The 24,778-nt window shown below is 35.5% G+C and overlaps 1 protein-coding gene across 4 annotated transcripts in view; it reads left to right on the top strand.

The window, feature by feature from the left end:
* VPS13C (vacuolar protein sorting 13 homolog C) overlaps nt 1–22,589 on the top strand; it is a 79,659-nt gene extending 57,070 nt beyond the window's left edge. For 3 of the 4 annotated variants that reach the window (XM_052672307.1, XM_052672305.1, XM_052672303.1), the window contains 20 exons: nt 312–438; nt 1,596–1,831; nt 2,156–2,306; nt 2,861–3,001; nt 4,405–4,486; nt 4,568–4,637; nt 5,440–5,551; nt 6,360–6,473; nt 6,603–6,739; nt 7,015–7,096; nt 7,562–7,675; nt 7,925–8,000; nt 8,665–8,828; nt 9,969–10,014; nt 11,780–11,903; nt 12,584–12,698; nt 18,173–18,264; nt 19,506–19,629; nt 19,933–20,016; nt 20,950–22,589. In XM_052672307.1, the coding sequence (XP_052528267.1) occupies nt 312–438; nt 1,596–1,831; nt 2,156–2,306; nt 2,861–3,001; nt 4,405–4,486; nt 4,568–4,637; nt 5,440–5,551; nt 6,360–6,473; nt 6,603–6,739; nt 7,015–7,096; nt 7,562–7,675; nt 7,925–8,000; nt 8,665–8,828; nt 9,969–10,014; nt 11,780–11,903; nt 12,584–12,698; nt 18,173–18,264; nt 19,506–19,629; nt 19,933–20,016; nt 20,950–21,039 (2,281 nt within the window). In that variant the 3' untranslated portion in view covers nt 21,040–22,589. Of the gene's footprint in view, nt 1–311; nt 439–1,595; nt 1,832–2,155; nt 2,307–2,860; nt 3,002–4,404; nt 4,487–4,567; nt 4,638–5,439; nt 5,552–6,359; nt 6,474–6,602; nt 6,740–7,014; nt 7,097–7,561; nt 7,676–7,924; nt 8,001–8,664; nt 8,829–9,968; nt 10,015–11,779; nt 11,904–12,583; nt 12,699–13,373; nt 13,894–18,172; nt 18,265–19,505; nt 19,630–19,932; nt 20,017–20,949 lie in introns of those variants that run through there. The other variant, XM_052672306.1, reaches the window with a different exon arrangement.
* Nucleotides 22,590–24,778: the final 2,189 nt, after the last annotated feature.

Raw genomic sequence — 24,778 nt, 5'->3', positions numbered from 1 at the left:
TAAAAAAATAGTAATAAAAATTGTAATAAAAAAGCTATATCATTCATTTAATGAAGTATTCTTTACCTGCTAGTAAGTAGTTAGTACTATTTGAGAAACTGGAGAAGATAAAATAGGAGTATAGACCATAGTTCACCAAGAGCCCAGCTACAGGTTGGAGATGATCTCCTGTGCCCTTCATGCCTCACCTCCAGGAGGCTGGATCAGAAGAGTGTATGGTACCATAACATGTTGTATTACTTTAAGCAGTGTTCTTTAAACAGGGAATTATATAATCTTTATTTTAATTTTATTATTATTTTAAACTGCAGTGGATTACAGGAGGAAATGGAATTGAAACCAAAGCAAGTATGCCTGTTTGCATGGACAGATCCAACTAAAACAAGAAAATTGGTCTGGAGCTACTCTCAAAGCTTTGGTGAACATGATCTACTGAAGGTAAATCTCAGAAAGGGAGAAGTAAATGCTGAACCACACTAGGACTGTAAGAAGTCTAAAATTTTCAGAGTGAAAGTTTTTTCAGTAACTAGGCATTTCTATCTTGTCCTCCAGCAGATCCTGTTCTCAGTTAAACAAGTTTTTAGATTGATAATAATAGAGGATTTCATACAGTTTCCAAACTGTTTTCACCATGCTTTCCTCAGATATTAAAGAAGAGTGGTGAAGAGCTTTGGCTATAGAAGTATCTGTGTAATACAAAGGACAGCATAAATCACTTTAAGCAATGGTGCATTTGGCTTAAGTATTTCCCCAAAGCTCTAGGAAAAACTCTGTGACTGGCTTCCTTATGAGAAATGCTTGCATGGAGTAGAAAACTGGGTTGTTCAGCAAGAGGTATTTGTAGTGTTTCTAGCTCCCTCAATATTAAAATACTGTTAAGTGGGTGCAAAAGACAAATGATTCTGTTGAAAATGAGTGAGGAGGTGGGGGAGACTAACTACAATCAGGTAAATCTAGGATAAGACTAATCAAGTATTTTATTAAGTTATGGGAAGCAAGCATTTACCTATGTAACCACTTTCTGGAGTCCGATTTTCCACATTTATTTTAACGTGGGTTTAGTTTGTGTGAAAGCTTATTTCCTTGGTGTATCGTTATGATTATGTTTGCATGACTTTTAAGAAGGGGATTTTTATCTATGTCATTTGTACCTCACAAAGTAACAAATGGGAAATCTCTGCATTTGAAGTTTTGAATCATTGTCCATCTTTACTGTTTTATGGTATGAAGTTTAATGCATTCTACCCCCATAACATAGGATTCTAAGTTATACCCTTTGCTGCAAAGGACTTTGTTTACTAATCATTGCCATAGTTCTTCTCACTGGCTACTATTGCTACAGTCAAAAGCACTTAAAAAATAAATGAAAAAGGAGAGGGGAAAAAAAAAAAGAAAACCAGCCTGCTGCTTCTCTTTACAGCGTTTTGAGATACAACATGCCTCTAAATCAGTGAGATGCAATAAACTGAATCAACAACAGAAAATTATTTTAGTTCTGGTTTACTTGTGTGCCAGTAAACTGGTTGCTGTATGTATATAAACAAACATCGTGGGTTTACTCCTGTAATATATTATGTTATTGTTTTCCAATACAGGATGAATGTGGCCAATTTCCATATAATGCAAATACTCAAATACACTGGGTTTCCTTCCTGGATGGTCGCCAGCGGGTGCTGCTGTTCACAGATGATGTTGCATTGGTTTCCAAAGCATTACAAGCTGAAGAACTGGAGCAACCTGACCAAGAAATAATCTTGTCAATTCACAGTCTTGGACTTTCTCTTGTTAACAACGAAAATAAAAAAGAAATCTCTTACATAGGAATTACGAGGTAATTCACTTAGAGGCCTAAATATTTCTTTGAGTACTCAAAAATTTGACAGTACATGGTAAATTTAGCAATGTGGTTGAATTGATAGGAATGTCTTATCTATGTGATTAATATGGGTGAAACCTTTTAAGCAAATTGAAGTTCTGCCTTTTTTCCTGTTGTACAATAATGGGATATGTTTGCTTTTTTTCTTATCTTCTATAGAAAAGCAAACAGTAGTTCATTCAGGCCTGAAAAATGAGGATAGCATCTTTTTATGTGGCCTGTGTGTATAAGAAAGGCTTAATTATTTTAAAATTGTTAACCTTGTTGTATGTCTCGCAGTTCTGGTGTTGTCTGGGAAGAAAAACGGAAGCAGAAATGGAGGCCATTTAATCAAAAACAAATAAACCTATTGGAACAAGCCTATCAAAAGTATCTTTGTAAGAATGCTTTCCAAGCTCCAGGTTGGCATAAACTAGACAGCAATACAGAGGTATGTTCTGAGTTGAACCATTGAAATGACTGTAGCGCCTGAACAACAGTGAAAATACTTACATTTTGTTAATTAAGGATAGGTGACCAATTAAAAGATACTCAATATGAGAAGCAAATTTTATATTGGAGTCATTTTGTGTTCTAAGTAAAATATCTTGTTCTGATGTAATATTGAGACAATATTGATGTGTTTCCTGTGTACTTATTTACTAAGTAAGAGATCACCTGGATCAGGGGTAGAAGCATCAACTGGGAAATGAGAAAGCTGCGTGTAAACATCTTCAGTTACACTAACGTGTGCTGAGTAACTGTTAAGATAACACAGACACTTTTAGTTTGAACAATTGAAGTTTCATGTAATGTGCTTATCAAAATAACTGAATTTCTTTCCATGCAAATACTTAATTTGAGTAATTTTGCTAATACGTGTGATCATGATGTAATGAATAATGCAGGCGATACGTACTAGTCTGTTTGTCGGTATTATGAAACGTTCTTTATCCTCAAGATTAATTTAATGATACACTTGCTCTGTTTTCTTACTATTCCCAGGTGAATTTTAGTAAGGTCCCGATGGAAATGCGCCTCCCAGTTAGGTGCAATATCCGACGTAACTTCCTATCAGGAATTCAGGTTGAATTCAAGCAGTCACCTCACCAAAGAAGCTTACGGGCTCAATTGTATTGGCTACAGGTGTGATCTTTCCTCATGCTTTATATAGAGTAAACACTTAAGATTTTATTGTATTGTACTATATCTACATGAAGAAGTGTCTCCAAATCTAATGTATATCAGAAAATCACAGAATTGCAGGGGTTGGAAGGGAAATCAGAAAATGATGAAATTGAGCCTTCCTGCTAAAGCAGAGTCCCTATGGTAGGTTGTGCAGCAAAGTGTTCAGATGGATCTTGAATATCTTCAGAGGCTCCACAACTTCTCTGGTCAACCTATTCCAGTGCCCTATTACTCTCAGAAGTTCTTCCTTGCGTTTGTATGGAACTTGCTATGTTCCAGTTCTTTCCCATTGGCCCATGTTCTTTTGCTGCACATCACAGAAAAGAGTCTGGCCTTATCCACTTGATGGATGTATGACTCTTTGCCCTCTGATGTCAGGGTAGCTGAAGTGGTATAAATACTCACTGGTGGAAAACAACTTTAAACTATCATTTGGCACAATATGGAAAAGATTGCGCAAAATTATGGATTAGCATAAAACAGGGCCCTAAAATGGAAAGTGTGTTTCTAAAGAAAGTTTATAGGTGAAGAAAAAATAAATAACCTTTTTCAAATTTATCATAGTTGCTTCTGTACAGTCATAGTTTGTATATAGTCATGTGACATGTAACTGTAGATAGTATACCTGGAGAATCAGAGCTCTTTGTATAATCAGAGGACCAACCTCATGGAAAGCAGACAATGGACACTAAACCAATATCCAGCAGTTTATCTGTACACAAGTTTAACACAAAGTGAATTAACATTCAGTATTCGTAGCTAACTAGCATACTGCAGTTGATGCTATGAGTGCTGATACATGAACAAGAATAGCCATATATTGTTTGAGGTAATTCTGAGAAGTGCTTTGTGTTTGAGGGAAATATTGAGGAGGATAGCTATCAACTTCATCAGCTCTGGTGGCCCTTCAGAGTCTTTCACAAAGGAGGCACTCATCAAAGACCCTGTTGATACTTTTTCTCACCAGCTGCTGGGAAGATTTTCCTCTATCTTTCTTTCACATTTTGTTTTTATTTTGCATGAAGGTGGTACTTGTTGTTAGAGTCAAACATACCATCAGCTACAGATCCTCTAAATGACTGCGTGTGTGAAATTCCATAAGCATCCCTTTCCAACAGTTTCAACCATTAGATCTTCTACTACTTAAAAAGTAACTTGTACTATGAAAAGTAACTTTTCAAAATTATTGCAGCAAAATCTACCTTCCCTTTCTCCTTCCCCTAAGAAGAAGGGGGAAGGAATATGAAAACAACATTGAAGTGTATTTTCAGAAAAGGGATTTCCTCGGGCCTTCTAAAACTGAAATGGTCTTTGATTACTGTGGTATTAAAACACATGTCTAATTAATATGATAATTTTAGGTTGATAATCAGTTACCAGGATCGATGTTCCCTGTCGTGTTTCACCCAGTAGCCCCTCCCAAGTCAATTGCTTTGGATTCAGGTAAGTGAAAATCTTTAATGATACCAGAATTATGCAGCCTTGAATATAGCAGCTTGACAATTCATTTATTTTTTGTTTCAGAACCAAAACCGTTCATTGACATCAGTGTTATCACTAGGTTTAACGAGTACAGCAAAGTGCTGCAATTCAAGTGAGTGTAATCGTGTTGTACTGCATCTTTAGAGACCTTTAATTCTTTATAAAGTGAACATTGTTTTAGCAGTGGGATTGTCCTATCCAAACTACTCCTGACTTGGATTGAGTTTTAAACATCTGTAGTAAAAAAATGTTTTAAAATAATATTTATTTTAGAAAGTAAGAATTGGCCTCATTAACTGTTAAGGAAGTTCTTCAGTAATCAGAATGATGTACAGCTTCAACTGAAACATCAGAGTTGCATATCTGCCTGTTTGCTATACAGTGCTGGGTTTATTTGGTGCTCTAACAACAGACTAATTTGGTCTCTGATGTAGCTCAAGACGGTGTTTTACTGTGAAATGTATCTCCTCTAGTTAATACGTCTGTGTCTTTGTTTGAGTTCTTGTACTATGAAATAAGTTGAAAATATACTAACGGTTACTTATAAGATTTTTGTACCTGGCTAATATGGGTGTGATATTTGAGGATGGTCAATTTTATTGAAGTAAATAATAATATGATGTAATGAGGAAGGCAGGGGGATAAGAGGAACAAATATGTTACAGGAGAGCACACAAAATCATAAAGTACAAAATAAAAATTACTGATACTGATATTATTAAGTCAGTTTTGAATAATTTGCGGTATAGCAACACATAATTTCACACGGCTGTTAAGCCCTCCTAACTGTAAATAAGCAGTTAATACTGCTTTTTTAATAAGCAGCATTGAATAACCAAACCTCAGTTACTTGTACAAGTTGAGCTTAAATTCTGGGTCCTTTCAAATACATGCTGTTCATCTTCCCATTTTAGGTACTTCATGGTTCTTATCCAGGAAATGGCCCTGAAAATTGACCAAGGGTTCTTAGCAGCACTTATGGAACTTTTCACTCCATCTACAGACCCAGAAGCTGAAAGGCAGAGGGTAATGTGATTTTTGCCACAATAGGTCCTTAAGGGCCTACGTGATTTTCTGAATATTTTAGTGAATATTGCATTAGAGAAAAATGAATGAAGAGACTTAATAAAATAATTGTCAGTGAAGCATTGGGGTTTCTGTTGTCATTTAGGGTTGGGTATTACTAACAGAGAAGTTTGACTAACAAATACAGTGGTATGTGTAATTGTTTTTTCTTTTAAGGTTTAATTGTTTGACATGATTGTTTCAGCTGTGGCTGCAAAGTGTTAAGGGTAGTAAATGAAGGTTAAGGTATATAGAGTAACCTTTTGACTGACTTGTCAGTAGTGATGTGTAACTGGAAAGTGATTTTTTTTCTTAGAAATGTTACCTTCAGATGTGTTATGTAAAATTCTGATCTGGTGAGGAAATACAAAAATACAAGTGACTACAGGAAGTTAGTTACTTCTAAGTTCTAAGTTAATATGGAAGTAATATCTGTTAATGATTGAGAAATATAAGGACATATCAAGTAATCGAGAAGGACTAAAAAGCCACAAATTTTCACGTTTACCCTTTTAAGGAAGAGACTTGGTGTTACTAGGATGTTTGTTTGGGATGCAAAAGCAAGTAGCTCGTTTCCAGTTTTGGGGTTGCTCATCATTTAGTTAGCTTGCTGTTTTGCTGTGTTTGTACACAATTATTCCTTGTGCTAGCTTTTATTCATATGTTTACGTATGTTTTTGTGTAATACGTATATGTTTGTATGTTTTTTCTGCTGTTACATGTGTTGATAACCTTCTGTTCAATTTTATTTCTTCTTACTTTAAAATAGTCTAAACTAATTCAGCAAGATGTGGATGCACTTAGCACAGAACTAATGGAGACTTCCTTAACAGACTTGTCAATGCTGAGCTTTTTTGAGCTTTTTCATATTTCTCCTATTAAGGTATGTAATAGATGATTTGGGGTAATAAGATACTTGATAAAAATTATTTCTTTGTTCCTTAGGGTAAGGTAGATGGTGCGATTGACCTTCTGGCTGAACTTGTTGGTTTTACTAATTCCTTCTTTACAGTTGCATTTGAGTCTGTCTCTGGCTTCTGGTGGAGAAGCATCAGATAAGAGTGAAGAAATGATAGCCATCCATTCTCTTAATTTACTGTTGAAAAGTATTGGAGCTACTCTAACAGATGTGGATGATCTTATTTTCAAGTAAGCCAAAGAAGTATTTTTATTTTAATAATTCGAAAAATATGTACTATACACATTTGTTAGAATGTCTGTATTAAGGTTTGCTGATTAGTCTCTAGTATAAAGGTATATGGAAGAGGAGGAATGCAGGAGTGGTGTGTTTTCTTCTCTTTTTCAAGGGAATATAGCTTCAAGTTTATCTCAAGTAAAAGACAAACGAAAAACCAGAACTACTGAAAAGGAGTAAGAGTACCTATAGGTAATGTACAGTTACTTCACAATCGTTTGTCTTTCAGACTTGCATACTTTGAAATTAAATATCAGTTCTACAAGAGAGACCAACTGATGAAGAGAGCTGTTAGGCATTATAGTGAACAGGTAAATTTTAATCAAGCCTTTGTATAAAATATTGAATAATTGTCTTTACAGAATGTGGACAATAGGAAAGAAAAGATGAATGAAAGCTACAGATATTTTTCCCCCTCCTCCCCCCCCAAGTTCATGGTACTGAAGTAGGAATTTGGAGGCATGTTACTGAAACCATAATTACAAAAATGTTCTGAAAGTATGTTGAAGAACATATGTAGGTAGTTTTTTTCTTTCTGTCTGTACATTTATTCACTGCAGTGTTCTATTAGTTATCCATAAATAAACTGTACCTTTTACATTAGCCAGTCTTTCTCACAACGGATATACTTGCTTCAGTACTCTAGCACCTTACTTGGGCAGTCGATCAAAAAAATGTATCACCTTTGTACTCTACTATGTAACAGCAGCCATTAAAGCTGTTCTGGATTGTTTGTTGTTGATGGTGATTTATTTTTCGTTTCTGTTTTTATTTAGTTCCTGAAACAGATGTATGTTCTTGTACTTGGGTTAGATGTTCTTGGAAACCCATTTGGATTAATCAGAGGCTTGTCTGAGGGAGTTGAAGCTTTCTTTTATGAGCCTTTCCAGGTATGACTTTGATTCTTTAACCGTACATAAACAGTAGGCTGATGAAATAAATGGGTAGCATTGTAGGCTTTTTGTCATTGTACTCTACACAGTTAACATTAAAAAAAAGCAAAGTGTTTTCTCAATTCTTAAAGAAGTGCCATATTAAAACAATCTTGCTGATGTAAAGGAATTCCTAGAACTTTCCTGAAATGCATGTGTAAGTGCATGTGTAAGTTTTCTTCTAATGATAATAGACTTCATTTTCAGGGTGCTGTTCAAGGACCTGAAGAATTTGCTGAGGGCTTTGTAATTGGTGTTAGAAGTCTTCTTGGACATACAGTGGGTGTGTATCCTATTGCTACTGATTTGATAAAATAGATTAACATATGGATTACATTTTTTGCATTCTTTTCCTTATTTCAGAGAGAAGTTACGTAAAAGAAATATCCCATAGATATTTTCAAAACAGGATTTATAATAAATGTGCAGTGGTACAATAAATGTACAGTGGTACATCAGTACAGCCAGTCTTCACCTTACAGACCATTCATACCTAACTTGAAAGCGTCTAAATCTGTTTCGCAGAACAGGAAAGCAAACAGAAAAATTGTGTGTGCAACTGAATTTGTAACATGTTACAGATGAATAAAGAAAGTGAGGCTGAATGAAGTGATTCTAATGATTCCAAAATATCTGGAAATGCCTGAGAACTGTACTTTTCCTAAGTTTTTGTTACATATACCTTAGATATTTATTCAGCTGTTTTACAGTTCATAGAGAAAGTCAATTTCCATTCAGTATGATATGTGAGACATGGTGAGCTGATGTAAGAATTATATTATACTAAACTAACAGATTTCAGGCCGATTTCTTCTCATACTCAATGTGATAGTCAGCTTATGTAAATTAGTAATGCCTAAATTCAGTATGGGAGATACCTGTGTCTTACTGTATTTTGTGCTATTAATTTGTGAAAGAAAAATAGCTTTTACTTTCTGTTCCATTAGGTGGTGCTGCAGGGGTGGTGTCTAGGATCACTGGTTCTGTTGGGAAAGGTTTAGCAGCCATTACTATGGATAAGGAATATCAGCAAAAACGCAGAGAGGAAATGGGTCGTCAGCCAAGAGACTTCAGCGGCAGCCTGGCTAAGGGAGGAAAAGGCTTTTTACGGGTATGAATTGGAAGCTGATTATATGATGTGTCAGCTCTTACTATATACCTCCATGCATATAATCTTTATCATGTCATCTTTGGCTTTATATTAAACGTGAACTCAACAGAAGACAAAAACAGGAAGTCAAAAACAGGTTATAGTAGACTCGATATCATTTGTTAGCTTTGGTGTTTGAGGTTATGTTCTTTCGGCCAACACAAGGAAACGAAGATAAGATCTTAAAAAGGGAAATCGTAAGAAATAATACGAGTTTTTCCTCTGAAGTAACTGGGCCCTTTATATTTTCTTCCAGTTAATTCTGTCATTAAAGCAGTTTGGCTGTGAATTTGAACTCTGGACTTTAGTGTTCTATATAGAAATGGCATTCTATATGCTGAAGTCATACAAAAACTCGAGTTTTTTCATTTACTTGCACATTCTTCTAAATCAAGTTGAATGTGTATGAAAGTGAGTATCATGCTAGGTGGGAGAGATTTTTCTGGAATAGAAACTGCTGAAGTGTCATCTGTTCATTATTATGTGAAGTCAGGAAACATTTTCTGGTTAAAGAAAAAATGTGCCTGTTTCCTGCTAAGTGTAAAGAACCCATGTAAACAATTTCTGAGGGATTTCTGTTAGATGAAAGTAAATAAGATTTCAATAAATTCTGTGACTTGCCATTCCAATTCATCAACTTATTTCTGAAGAATTATGAGTAATAAGCATTGTGTCAATTTCTGATTGCGTTTGCTGAAAGTTTAGAAGTTACCATGGATATATATATATACATTTTTAAACCTTAATGTCATTCAGTGCTTCAACTTTAAAATCCTTCTCAGTTATTTGATGTTACCCTAGATATTTGGTACTACTCACTCATGATTGAAAATTCTGACAGCTTTTTGAAGAGCTTTGTTAGAAAGAAGCTTTCTTAATTATTCTGACAGACTACTATGCAAAGGATTTCTGTGTCTTTGTAGGCAAATAAATGTTACTGGAGCCATTTCCCTCTTTTAGCTTCTATTTTAGAGTAAAAATAATATATTGATATTGAACTTCATTATCACCTTCTAAAATTGAAGGTGAGATTCTGTTTGCCTAGCTGGACAATAGCATTCTAGCTTCTAAATAGGGACTTAATTGTTTTCTTTGTTCTAGGGTGTTGTTGGGGGTGTGACAGGAATAATTACGAAACCTGTGGAAGGTAAGTTCTAAGCTTAAAGATTTTTTATTATTAAGATTAATATTTAATATAGAATTTTTAATTTTAAGACATTTTTATCATGATGCTAAAGTGTAAGAAGATGATTTTTATATTTCTAGTTCAAATGCAACCTTCTGCAGTCTTTTACTGTGATACATCTACAACTGTTATTTGCTTTTGTATGAAATAGGGAGGAATTGTCTTTGCAATGTATTATGTTAGGCTTGCTGTAGTAACCAGATTGTCATTTAAAGCTAGAATAAAAATACTAGCAATGATTCTATAAAAAAAAAAAACACAACAACAATAACTTAAACACCAGTTGAAAAAGCTTTAGAATTATGACATAAAGGGCATAGCTTCAGTGATTGGACTTAGTAAGTCAAGTTGATGGTTGAACTTAACCTTGAAGGTCTTTTCCAAGCTAGATGGTTCTATGATTCTGTCCTGAGATTCTGACATTTTATATCTTACACTGCTTGTGGCATGTTCATATCACCTGTTGAGTTAATAGATACTTGATACTGCAAAAACAATGAATACTTAAAATAATATGTTTATTGGAGATGACAGATGTCATGCATTTTAATTTTGGGAGGGCTTCAAATACTGGGGAAATCTTAATAAATGAATCTGATTTAGTTCCCGAGAGCAGTTTGCATGAAGGCTGTCACTTCATGAAATGTAGCAAATCTACCACAATATAGATGATGCTGAACATCTAAGAAAGATATATTTTACATTAAAGTTCACATCCAAATGATTTAAATATTGCAAGTTAATTATTATTGTGCTGTGTATCACCTGTCTCTTATACATGGTTGGCAGATAATTTGAGCTGTGGTATTCCTTTCAGTAGTGGGTACACAGATATGCTTTCTAAACATTCACCTGGTTCTTCTATTTTAGGTATCACCAAAAGCATGGAGTTTAGAGAAATAATTAACTCCACTGTGTATATGCAGCTTAGACAATTCCGATTATTTTGTTGTTATTGACTTACAAAGACTGATACGTTAGCTTGAAGACTTGACTGAATATGCGAGGAGCAGAATCTAGTTTGGCTGATTTGTTGGGCTCAAAGAGTTAGAATAAATGAAGTTACATTAGACTGGAGACCACTGGGATTCCACAGGGCTTCATTTTAGGGTCAGTTCTCTTTGATGTTTTTATAAATGTTCTAAATTGTTCTAAATGTTGTAAATTGTTCAGTGCAGAGCCGGTTGAGGGGAAGCCTATGGTGGCTGCAGCTCCTCACAGGGAGTGGAGGGCAGCACTGAGCTCTGATCTGTGACAGCAAATGGGCCCAAGGGAGCGGGGTGGAGCTTTGTCAGGAGAGGGACAGCTGGGGGCTAGGGAAAGGTTTTTCAGTAGATGGTGGAGCATGGAATGAGCTGTTGCAGGCAGTGGGCATGGGCCGGAGCTGCTGGAACTCAAGGAGGACTTGGACGCTGCTCTTAGACGTAAGGTTTGGGTTTGGGGTAGTTCTCTGTGCAGCCAGAAGGTGGACGTGGCCTATGGGTCCTTACTGACCTTGTTTGTGTTAGCTTTGAAGGCAGTTAAAGCTTTAAAAGAACAACTACGTTACTGAATGGGCAATCTGTGACTTGTATGGAGAGCTTTGTAGTAACCGGATGGTACATAATCGGTTCCTGTGGGCTCTAGTTACACAATGATGTTTGGAGCTATAGTGGTTTAATTCTGTGCTACTATCTTCTGTCAGATCATTGAAACTATCGTTTTTTTCCCCCTCTTTCTTCTGAAGGGGCTAAAAAAGAAGGCGCAGCTGGATTCTTTAAAGGAATTGGAAAGGGACTTGTAGGAGTGGTTGCCCGCCCAACAGGTGGCATTGTAGATATGGCAAGCAGTACCTTCCAGGGAATTCAAAGGTAAAAAGTCGAGAGGATGTTTTCACAGTCTCTGTATGTTGCATGCGGCATAGTGAAATGATCCAGTAGTGACACTAAGGCATTTGTCTTATGTACAAGATTCAGTGGATTTATAGGACCAAAAGACACCGAGCAGTCTCTAATAAATTTGTGTTACGTTGATCTCAGGAAATTGTTCCTGTAGAATTTGTCCTGCAATATTGCAGGTCACACAGACAGTAACTAGCTCATTTTCTCATTGCAGTTGCTTCCCTTATAAAAAAGTAATTGAAGGATCTTATTTAAATTTACCTTCTGTGGTATATTTATGTACTGCTGAATGCGAATGTTTAAATGACATTTAACTTACTGTAAAAATTGACTGTTACCAGTTTGAAACTCAGCAATGGGGTTTTGTGTGTTCTAAGAAAAGCTTATGAAAATGTTAATCAACTTGAATTCTTAATGCTTGCCAGGGCACGGGAGTAAGCTTTTCTAAATTATGTTGTAGTTTGCTAATTTTCTAATGTTTTTTTTTTTTTTTTTTAATGTATTACTGGCATTGTATCTTCATTATTTACGCCTTTAGGACAATTGTAAAGTTTAAGTGATGTAGTAAATAGGATGAATATTAGGCATAAATTGGTGAAACTCAAATGTGTAATGAGCTAATGAGAATACTGTTCCATCATCTCTAACAGGGTGGCAGAATCAACAGAAGAAGTACCTAATCTCCGCCCTCCACGTTTCATTCATGAAGATGGCATCATCCGGCCATACGACAGGGTGGAAGCTGAGGGTTATGATTTATTTGAGGTATGACTTACACTGTAAATGCAATTCTAAGTTTTCTGACCTACAGGATTCTTTAAAGGATGATAGAAATTCTGGAGAAAAAAAAAACAAACGCAAATGAAAGCATTCCTCTGAAGGGAGATAGGATTAAGAATAGTTTGAGGAGAAAAAGTTTTGGCACTCAGATGAAATGCTTTGCTGATAGAACAGAACTTACTGCTATTAAGTCATCTTCACAATGAAAGCAACTCTTACATAGGGTGAATAGAGCTTGAGTTGCTTAATGTATTTTTTGTTTGATGCAATTACTGGGATTCCTGGTTGTATTAGCAATGGAGAAAACTATGAATTCTGAGAATACCACCTTTTGGTATTTATTAATGTTAGTGTATTGTAACTACAAGCATTCTGTGAACATCTGGGCTGCTTTTACATGTGGATGTGGCTAACGTACAGGGAATTAGTAACAGTTGTTTTCAAGCTCTAAATAGTCCAGTTGAAGTGTATTTCAACTTCCTTAAATTAAATTTTATTTTATTTTTTTGCTAAAAATTAGAGTAAAGTAAATTCCCTGATGGACATTTGAAAAGTAGAAGTTGCTGTTAGTACTTCCTTCTTAATGTTCAGTACTAGTCCTTATTTCCTAGCCTATTTCTAATGCTTTTCTTCTTTCTCTTTCTCTCCTGGCATACGCAGCAAGAACTGGAATAAAGGAGTAAACGTTTTCCATTTTTCTTCTTAATTTCCTTTGTGATCTTTTATGAACCTCATTTATTTTAGGTTAAGGGCATGACTGCATTTAACATGTCCTCTCCCCACTTTTCGTGTCTTCTCTTTGTAGTAGATAGTGTTTCATGTTGTCCATGCTAAGAAACCAAACTAAAAATGAACTTGAATAAGGTAAGACTAGCTAAGCGAGAAAGATGAGAGAAAAGGGAGCGCTTTTTTCTTTTGTCTGTTTTTCTGAGACTGCTTACCTCCTTATGAATGGCAGCTACTGAGGGCCCCTTAGTAGAAAAGAAATAATCATGGTAGTATAGATGCTGAGTACACTCGGTTGTTAATATTACCATTCTCATAGAGCTAGGGCTATGGATGAAGGGAGTAAACATGAGCACAAGATTTAAAATAGCATTGAAGAGAAAATTATTCTGTGAAAACATTTGCTTATTTCATAATTGTAGGGAAATACTGTTTCCATAAAAACTTCAAGAAAGCTGTGTCTTTCTGGTTTCTGTAATGTGCTATAGGCCAACCACTTACATGTTTGAAAACCCCTGTGCCTTTTCTACTACTACTACTCTATCAATTCTATCAATTAGAAATATTATAGCCAGCTTATTGACTCTGGTTTCATTCACAGAATCTTCTGGGTCCTCTCTGTTTAACATAATTGTCAACTATTAACGTGAATTGATAATTAAATTACAGCAAGTGATGCCATAAATTTCATTTCTAACGCAACACTGTAAATTAACAAAGCTGAACAAGTTTCTTCGGAGCAAAGTACTTTCATATCATAAATGAATAAAACTTCAAGCAGATGCATCTCTGCTGCTAATACCTTTCTAGAGTTTACAGTTCGATAGTCAACATTTTTCATTTAAGTTGATTAAAGAAAGGAAATGTAATAGAGTTTTTTAATTTTAGCTATTTTAGAAAACTTATCATTATTATGTATGAAGCAAAGCAGATTTTTTTTCATACAATAATTTTTTTTTTAACTATTTTTATTTTTAGATTATGCTGAAGATATTTTTCAGTAATGTTGTGCTTTCTCACTGGTTTCACAATTGCTCCATCTGTCAGAAAGGAGAATGTAGCGTAATTAGCACTGAAAACTACATGTTTTGCATTTCTTGCGCATCTAATATTTGTATCTTTCTTAGGCCTAAATTGTTTTGATCAGAATTGTATACTAAACAAGAACGAAGCCTGTGCATAGTCCTCTAGATAGTCTCTTCCTTTTGGAAGCCAATTAATTGAACACAGCTTTTAGTTTATTTACATACATATTTTAAACTGGCTTTGATGTCTTTGCTAGAGGCTAGCATTGGGAAAGTTATGTATCTTAGTGTAAATTCCAAGCAAGATGGGCAGTGTCTTACAGGAAATAAGATACTTCAGCAGGGAAAGCAATTCGGAAGGTCAGTTTATACAGACAAATTTATTTGCCATAAGTTTATGTTCAGTTTATTTTTGGTTCCAGTTCTGCCCCAAGATCACAAGTAGTTCAACCAGGATTTTCTCCTTATCATCATCTCATTAACTGTATTTCCCCCCTTCCCTCTGTAAGTAGCTGAAGAATAAAATTTATTCAGAATTGGAAAACTGTAATATGTAAATGTGTTTTGGATTCTTAATTCTTATATTCTCTTGCATGCCTGGCTTCTTGATGCTTTCTATCTGCCATACAAAAACACTGACCCAGAAATTATTTTCCCGCCTATGCAGTTGAAATTATTTCAAATTCCATTCTTACCTCCACCAAATACTTCTGTATCTTGCCTTGATTGTATCATCCCTGATTCTGCCACTGACTTTTACCTTATTAAATTGAGTAACAAATTCAAATTCATTTGAGAAAGCTCTGCTTCTTGCCTGTTGCTTTAGCCCTCATAGTTAACGGCACAGCTCAGATTCATTTACAGAGTTCATTGTTTGTGTCAAAATATAAGTGACTTTCCTTGGTTGATTTGAAAACCTCATGTTTCAATATGCTTTCTTTTCCAGCCACACTACCTCTATGCACCTTATGTCATTGACTTGTTCACTTTTCCATGGGAAAAGCTTAGCAGTCTTAATACTCTGACTTAATTCCTCTACAGAGGAGCTGTGCAAAATACTTTTCTAGTTCACTTGCTTTGACCTTTTTAATTTACTCTAATATGTATATTCTTTTAAAATAAATATGTATATCCAAGGTTGAAGCTTTGGCATATTACCTTAAGGAAAGAATGCCTTAAAAATATCCAGTGATTGGATAAAAGATGTTTGACATAAAAATGTGGATGTTCCTAAATGTTAGAGCCGTATCTTGCAGAGCATGTCTCTAGCTCATACAGTGAGGCTTAGTAGTAAAGAATATGTTACGTGCAATCTATGTACAGTTGGAGGAAGCAAACTAAAAAATACAGCAACTTTGGGAGAATTGTTTCTTGAGAAGTGAGTTTTCTCATGAGCTTTATCTTCATGCAAGGCTTTGTTAGTTGTTGCCTTTTAATGTGTGGGCATTACTGCCTGTTCTGATGAGGAGACTCCCATCTATACCCAGTACTTAAAGGTCTGGCAGGATGTGAAGTGTTCTTGTTTGTGTTTACAGTGCTACTTTGCTTCGTTTCCTAGTTAACACATGGAGCGTTATTAAGAATACAGAATACTTGAGGATAATTAGGTGATGCTAGTGTTTCACAGTATGAAAAACTGCAGATTATATATCCAGTTAAGTTTCAGTTCTGCTGTGTATATGTGCATTACTTCTTTCATTTCCACGCAAAATAACTGTAATTGAACTTCTTAAAAGCACTGTAGTGGTCTCATCAAAATAAAAGCTTCTGATAAAGATGCCTGAATTTGAACAGTGTATGCAGGTCACAGTGTAGTTTGCATCAAGTGTCCCAAACCCCTTTTTACATAATGCACCACTGTAATGCATTGAATTTGTATCAGGAGTGTTGGTACAGCTCTGACAAATACTGCATCTCTTGGGCTGAGAGCTCCATGGAAGCTCTTGTCTTAGTATACAAAACATAATACCAGGATAATTTTTGAAGTTAGGGTTACGAAACCAGACTTTCTCACTAAAGTTTTGAGTTTAAACAGAGGAATAAGCTTATGAATGAATCTGTTTAAAAGTGCAGTGTGTCTCACTTTTTACATATCCAACAAAGATTCAGAATGAGTTGCAACTTCTGAATTGTGGTCTTGCGTAGTGATGTGTTTTGCTTTTAATTTCGTGTTTTTTAATTTTATATATTCAGACTTACATAACTGAATCAGCTATGGTTTGGGTATAAAATGTGAGTTCATGTGGTTTTAGTCATTTGCTGCTGTCTTTCTATGTTCTGAAGAAATGCAAAGAGTGAGATGAGCATTCTTTTGTGGCGTGCTTTTCTCTTTCATGTCTATTTTACAATATCAAAGTTCTAAGATGGCCAGAAATTGATTATATAGGTGTGTATTATAGAAGATGGAGACTCTATATTTTTGGTTGGTTCAAAAAAATAAAAATAATAATAATAAAAATATATATATATTAATGTCACATCTGTTGGGAGCAACTCCAGGAAAACACTATGCCATTGATTTCATCGACTGCACATTTATTGTCATGGATCTTTAAAGGGTTTTCCTGGGATCTCTTCAAATGTACGATGATGCTTTAAGACATTTGTTAAGCTTTAAATAAATGAGAATAAAATGTAAACTTTGAGATTTGTTTCAATTCTGAAGTAGGCTGGGATGATGGCTTTCTTTGTGGTTACTTGATATATACTGAGCTTTTAGCCTGTGTGCTTGACCAAAGACAGATGAATATGGAGTCAAGTCGTAGAATCAGCTATGGAAATTGAGGAGGTTGTTTATTTACAGGGAGTAACCAAAACTGAACTGGCTTGTTCTTCCCTCCTTCATTTCCAGTCTGCTCTTCCTAGTTTATCAATTAAATTCAAATTTACTGCAGTACAGCGGATGAATTCCCTAATAACGGAATTAAACTGAAACTTCCTTGAGATCCATTGATGTATCATTCTGAAATTTGAGGTCTTTAAGCTAAAATTATTGTGAGTGTTTTTGAGATACTGTGATACTCTGCAGTACTGCTCTTTGGGGTTGATTGAATATTGTAGAGCTGGTGACATGATGTAGAAAAAATCACTCTTCGCTTAAGTGACACAAAGAATGGAAAATCAGAAAAATACTTCATCAAAAGATATTGAGGAACGTAAAAATAGTTAGAAAGCACTTCAGTGGTATTTTGAAGCTTTTCTAAACCTCTCTTTGTCATTTAATTTGTAGCTAACAGGAATGCGATGGGTAGTTTGATCTGCACTTTCATATACCTTCCATATTTAAATGTTGAATATGCATGCTTTTTCAGTGCTGTAGAAGCTGACCCTTGAGGAGCACTGAGTGTTTTTAATTTGGTTATCTCTACGGGTCTAAGCCAAACATTATATTCGTTAAAGGTACTGTCACAGGATTTTCACTCTTGAATCAAGTCTGCAGATGTAGCAGAATAGGAATTGCTAAACAATAATTAGCACAAAAGGGAAATTCAAGGTAAATAAGTAGCCTAATAACACCATAGTGTCATGTTCTCCCTTTTGAATGGTGGGAGGGATCAGATATTTCTCTGATGCTTCAGGACTGGGAACACTGTGAGAGAATGTCTTGAAAGAAGCAGTTCAACAAGGTAATCCTCTTGAAAAGGTTAATTAAATACATTGCTTTGACTTCTGTTTTTACAGGCCAAACGTTTTCATTTTCTGTTTCAGAAATTGCACATAAGAAAGCTGGAAGAAGAGAATTACCGATACCACTGTGAGCTTCCAAAAGGCAGAAGGGCAAACCTTATTGTTACCAATAGGTACTAAGTTCCAAAGGCTTTTTATGAGCTTGTTTCAATTTAGGCATAAGGCATCTGGCTAAGTCTTAAATAATAGCTGTTCTTTGCACATGCACTTTCCTTATTTGTTTTCTTATTGATTTTGTAATTTGTTTTCTTTCTTTTATTCAAAATTGTGAGGTCATGGTCAGTTATATTGACACTACCTACTAATTCAGGAAGCTATTTTAATTCTTAAGTCAGTGACTATTTCATTCTGTTCATGCTTTTTTTGTTTCTGATGTTTGAAACTAGCTTGTGCGAAGTGTCTGCAGTCAAACCAATGTTTTAATAATGCACGTTTACAAGCTTGTTAAGTAAAAAGTACTCTGAATCAGATTTTCTTTTGTTCAAATTAAAATGAATACTAAATCCATCAGGCAGTATTTAGAATGTAAGATATTGCTTGTCTTGGATGGTTTGAGAGCTCAAAACCTTGTAACTGTGCTAAGACAAGATGATCCCATGGGTTATGATCTCTGCATCCTAGACATTACTAGTTTTTGCCCTTTGCCTGGGTGTATGAGGTAGGCTTATCCATACCAAAACTCTTGGAGACAGCCAACCTGTATTTGTTTTATAACAGTGCACTTCATGTTGTAGCATAACAAGATTTTTAAGATAGATACTGACACATTTTTATGATAGATGGTTTAGGTTTGGTTGTGGTTTTTTTTTTCTTATTTGCAGCTTTAGTTAAAATATGTACTGCTGTTCTTAATCCAGTTGGTCAATATATGCTTAAAGCTTCTAGCTTAACTCTGTTTGAAACTGCTACTTTTTTTTCTTTGTTGTGTGCTAGATGACATTGGATATCTGAGGAGATGAAGGGGCAACTAGTAAACAAATGCAAGCTGTAGCAATGGATCATCTGTCAGTCTAATTACGTACTTATTTCACTGTGTAGTCAGTATTCAGCTGGCTGACTGCTGGCATTGAGGAGCTGGTTAAAATTAAGTCATCTCCCTCTATTATCCAGTGGCTGGCGGTTTTGATTAATTTGCCTGAGCATCCCATATGATAATATAGAGCATCTGAGTCTTAAGGACAAAGTAATGGTCTTAGTATACATTAAGGAAATACAGTTGAACTGCTACTGAATGGATACTTTTGATCCACATGGAAAATGCATTCTGAAACATTTCTGTTTTCCATTTTGTTTTCTTGTACAGCTGTAATTTCTGGTGGAAATTGTGTATTGACGTGTTTTTCCTTCTGAACAGGAGGGTGATATATGTAAAAGAGGTGGAAATCTTAGGTCATTTAACAGCAGAGTGGGATTACTTATTTGAAGACATTACGCATGGTCCTACACGTGAAGGAAGTGTTTTAAAACTAACTGTTTTGGTAAGAAAATCACATGGTTTGTTGTTTTATTTTTGTCTTTTCTAAAAACTCATTTTAAATTATTTATTATTCAACACTGCTTATTTAGAGTTCCCAAGATGCTTTTAATTTATCTAATGACTCTTAACTCCTGGCTCTGGTGATAGGAGAAATTAACTCATATTTTTTGGAAGTATGGATGTGTTGGACAGAGAATGAACTGAAGTCTAAGCCGAAGCTGACACTCAAGCCATTGCTGTATCAGATTCTGCGTTCTTGTTTTATGAGTCACCTGAAGTATATTTTTGTGCCCCTTTGCAACAGGATCAAAGGATGTTCCAAAAGAAGGACAGCATAGGTCATAAATGTGAAAAGGCCATTCAGTTTCAGGATGAAGCTACAGCAGCGGTATATTCTTTATTCTTCTGTTTTCTTTTATTGTTGTTGTACTTGCTGAAACTCCAGACATCTAAAAAATAGTAATGTTCACATTCCAAGGAACTATTGACTATGTTTTCTTGTTGAAAAATGAGTTTGACCAGGAAAACAATGAGATAAGGCAGTTTAAAACATTTGAGGATGTGTGCGGGAATAAAGTTGAAGTTGCATCGTTTTATACTTTGTACATTATAACTTAGTAAAGGAAAATAGTTCAAATAATTACGTTCATTGTAGTCAGTTGTATGTCTGAATTATGCTCCCTTCTCAGTATTTCAAGGTAATTGAATTAACCCAGTAAGTGCACCTGTATGTGAAAAGAATTACTTACTCCCTGCTCCTCATGCTCTGCTGGTTTTCTACCATTTATTTTCTGATGTTTGAGAGGCTGATTTGGGGCAGTTTTTGTTGAGTGTGTGCTTGGGTCTTGTAGCTGACTTGCATAGGCTAAGCTAACAATTTGCATCAATTCCATGATTCCTCAACAATGGAAAAATTGACCTGGGTAACTATCTGCCTTAATGTAGTTTTGTAGCAAATTCTGAATTTCTGTAAGTTACCAACAGTCTATAAATGCTTGAAATGCTTCAGCAACACTAATGCTTGTTGTCTGTCCACTGAGCTTAAATTACTTTCTCTTCATATTCATGGTAGAAATTAGTTAGACTTAATGAAATTGTGAGCAAAAGCACACTGACAAGCATTTCAAACACTTCAGCTTCCACTGAATGCTGGCATTACTTACGTAAAACTAGGTGGGCCATCCAAGCTGCTCCAGTACTCAATGCAAACAAGCCATGCTTTGCATATATAGGTTTGAATGTTGGATTAGCCATTTTGGGTAGTATCTCACAGAAAGAAACTACAGGCTAACTTGGACTTCTTTCAATGTGTTCTTTACAGAGCGTTTGTGTTGCCATTCAGGGAGCACAGGCAACAAGAAAACAACAAAAGCTGGTGAAACAGGCATCGCTGCGGTTGAAGAAACCATAAATACTGTCTTGATAACAACAGGATCTGTGGGGTTTGACTTCGACATATGATCTTATCACTAAAATTGATTAGAAGCAACATACAAACATTTTGCTGAAACTACAGATAAAAAAACAGAGGTCTTCCTTTGATGTTAATTGTCATAAACACTTTCTTTTGAAAATCTATGTGTTTTGCCAGAACTATGGATTTTGTTACTCTAAAATAAGCATCCAAAATTTACAACTTGTTATAAAAGGTTTTCTTACTCTGAAATGTCCTTTTCTGCTTTTTTTTTTTTTTTTTTGTATATAGCTTCTTTAAAATAAATGGTTGTCTAATTCATGTTCTAAGGTTCTGGTTTACAAGCACATTGTGGTAATTGTGCACTTTGCAAACTAAAGTAATAAGAAAGTAATTGAAACTGGTTAAAAACATAAAATTAGTAACATTCTGTTAAAGAAAGAAGTATAAACAATTTAGCTACTATAACTTAATCTGTTTATTTTCCCGGAAGTGCTGTGCTGGAGGAACATAAAAATGAGTGTGTAATGGATGAAATAGACTGCTGCTGCACAGAAATATTTACTTTAGAATGTTGTCATTTATATAGCAAATATAAATCTGCACTTTAAAAATGGAAAAATACTATTTACCTGTCATGAGAATGTATATGTTTTTATTATACCACTGTTGATTAAAGACTTCTCCAGGAGGAGCAGTGTAGTTGTTAGAAAACTGTGTATGCCAAACGCATAAATCAAAGTAATTTGTTTTCAGTATTTCAGTGTAAAGCTATTTCACTCCTATTTTACTGCAAGAGTACTATCTAAGTCACTTCTCCATGTTACTTTCTGTTGCAGTTTCTCAAGGACTCTTAGAATACAGTTCAGTAAGATACTTAAGCATATTCAGAGCATAGTTCTTAATGGGATGGATAATCCTACAGACATCATTGAGACAAGTTGTGTTCCTAACACAAGGCATACACAAGGTAACTGTCTGTATCAGGGACTATATGAGCAAAGGGGACTTAGTTTATTAAGTGCTCTTGCTCAAGTGCCCTTATGTACTTACTCTTAAAAATGTGTTATTTCCATCATATTTCACTTAAAAGCCATCAATCAATGAACAATTTGTTTTTTTTCTCTTTTTACTTTATTACTATATCATTTTGTACTAGATAGGAACTCATAATAAAAATGTCTCTATTCTTGCATAGATCACTCTGTAAGTGGAGCAATTGTGAGAGCTAGGCCTGGGGTTTTGACCTTTCATAATATTTAAGGGCTGGTGGATTCTATAAATATGTTCTGAGCTCACAGCTATGATCTCATGAAAATTAGAGAGCTAAAGAGTGTTGATCCAATTGAAGATAGTTGAATCTAATTAAGATAGTTGAATCCAGTTTACTATGAGATGAGGAGAAATGCAGTATGACACGTTTTGATTCTGTCGTAACACCTATTTTCTATACTCAAACATTAATGAAATCAGCTACTTAAGTTGTATGTATTTCAAGCCTTGTTTAAATGATACTATATAGGGAGGCAATAAATTTTTATATGCAATTCTTTGTGCTATGATTTTAATGATGTTGTTTCAGAAGTGCATTATATGTTGCTGGTTTGTTGCTTGTCCCTGATACCATATGGGAAAAAAAGATATTGGACTTCAGTGTACTGCATGAGAGTTATCTTGGAGCCCTGTGCTTCCTTCGGTTTGATGTCTGGGATATAAGAAGTGATTCAGATATGTATCACAGAATGGCTTAGGCTGGGAGGGACCTTAAAGATCATCTATTTCCAAACCTTCCTGCAGTGGAGTTGTGACCTATTAGATCAGGCTGCCCAGAGTCCCATCTGATCTGTCCTTGAATGCAGGATGGGGCATGCACAGCGTCTCTGGAAAACTCCTTCCACTGCCTCATCTTCACCCCTCAGAGTAAAGAATTTCTTCCTAACATCTAACTTAAATTTCCCCTGTTCTAGTTTAAAGCTGTCCCTGGTATCCCATCTGCCTGTAAGACCGTGCATAAAGTTGGGTCGCCTCAAGTGCTGGAAGACTGAAATGAAATCTCCCCAGAGCCTTCTCTTTTCCAAGTGAAACGAGCCCAGAACTGTACTGTGCTGTCTTTTAATCCTAGCTGAAGACAGATTACAATTTGCGTGTTTTAGTCCATGTTTAGAAGTTACTATGTGCCTTTTTTAAGGTGGAGAATGTGAGCTTAAAACAGTCCTGATGACATGTTTCTGGCTCTAGACTTCTGCTTTGCTTCAGTTCTGTACTTCCTCGTTTTTATTTGTAAACCTTCTGGCTTTGAATTCTCAACAGTAGATAGTTTTTCTCACTGTGTGATTAAATACTGGGAAAGAGCTTCCTATTTAAAGTGGTCTGGAGAAGCAGTAGGGTTTTAAAGAGAACAACTTCTGATTTTGAAGTGCACGTCATGTTGTTAGCTAAGTTTGAACTGTAGATGTCAGTAGGAATTGCAACTGAAGTAATGAAGGACCTTCTGTACCACTTAGGTCAAGCACTTTAGAAAACGTGATCACTTGCTTAGGAGTTACATTTCTTGCTTAAATTAATGTGGATATTTGAGTGTAACAGATTTTTAATGCTTCTGTTGTACTTTCTTCAGTCTTCTATTTTACTATGCATCCTTCCCTGTTTTGCCTTGGTTTTTTTGTCTAGCCTTTTTTATGGCTGTAATCTCTCCAACTGCAAATGCTCTTGGCTGTACCCCGGTTTTGCTGTCTGACTTTGGCAGCTTTTTTGACCTGTTACATGTCTGTCCTTTTTCTTAAATTTCACATCCTGTTGGTGTGCTGGCTGAGAGCATTAGGAATGAGAAGTGTCTTGACTTGTTCCTAAGTATATGCACAGTGTAAGAACAACAGCTGAATTAAAGGCTGTTCGGATTATCTGTAAGAAGGAGGGATTGCTGGGGTGGAATGCTGTTTTGGTGAATCTTTAGTGAGGAATTTCAACGAGGTGCTGCGATGTCAAGTGAGGTTTATCAAAAATTTAAGCCAGTTCTTGCAGTGTGGCAACAAAGGGATTTCCATCCGGTGTGGATATTATGCTGATAGGAACTCTGGTTTCAGTGCTACTGAGTACGAGTTAGCAAAACTGCCCAAAGAAACTTAGGCCTTTCATTACAATGAACTCCCAGTTTTTTTTGCTCTCTCAAAAACAATTTTTTACTGAATACAAGACATGGAATACTAGATTCATTAGAATACCAAGCACTTAAGAAGAAATTGATCCTTGCTTTGTACAGGCTGGTACTGCAGTGTTTTAGTTATTGGTTGATGTAAGAGACAGTTCTACGTTTTCACTGTTTTTCTGTCAAATCTGTAGAGTAGTGAGTTCAGATTGTATTCTGTTTCCTCTTAAAAGAGCACAGTATTCGTTAACTACACCACTGCCATACATAATGATGTTTTTCTCTTCAGAATTAGAGTAAGCCAACTAGTTAAAACTGCTTAAGTGAATGTAAGTAACATCAAACAAATTGAAAATTTAAAAAAGAAAAAGCAGCAGCAGCCCTATGTAGCTCTCTTTAAAAGCATTCAGTCTGTAAAATCTTCATTCCTGGAGATACTTGCATCCTCACTGGACGTGGTCCTGCATAACCTGCTCCAGCCAACCGTGTTTGGACTGCATCATCTTCAGATATCTTTCACCTTCAGCTGTTCTGTGTCAATAAAAAATCTGAAATACGTTTAGAGAAGAAAAAGTAAACAGAAGGTGTGAT

Source organism: Tympanuchus pallidicinctus, unplaced genomic scaffold (genome assembly GCF_026119805.1).
Source record: "Tympanuchus pallidicinctus isolate F22 unplaced genomic scaffold, pur_lepc_1.0 scaffold12, whole genome shotgun sequence".
In the NCBI taxonomy this organism is placed as follows: Eukaryota; Metazoa; Chordata; class Aves; order Galliformes; family Phasianidae; genus Tympanuchus; species Tympanuchus pallidicinctus.
This window is presented reverse-complemented; position numbering and strand designations above follow the sequence as displayed.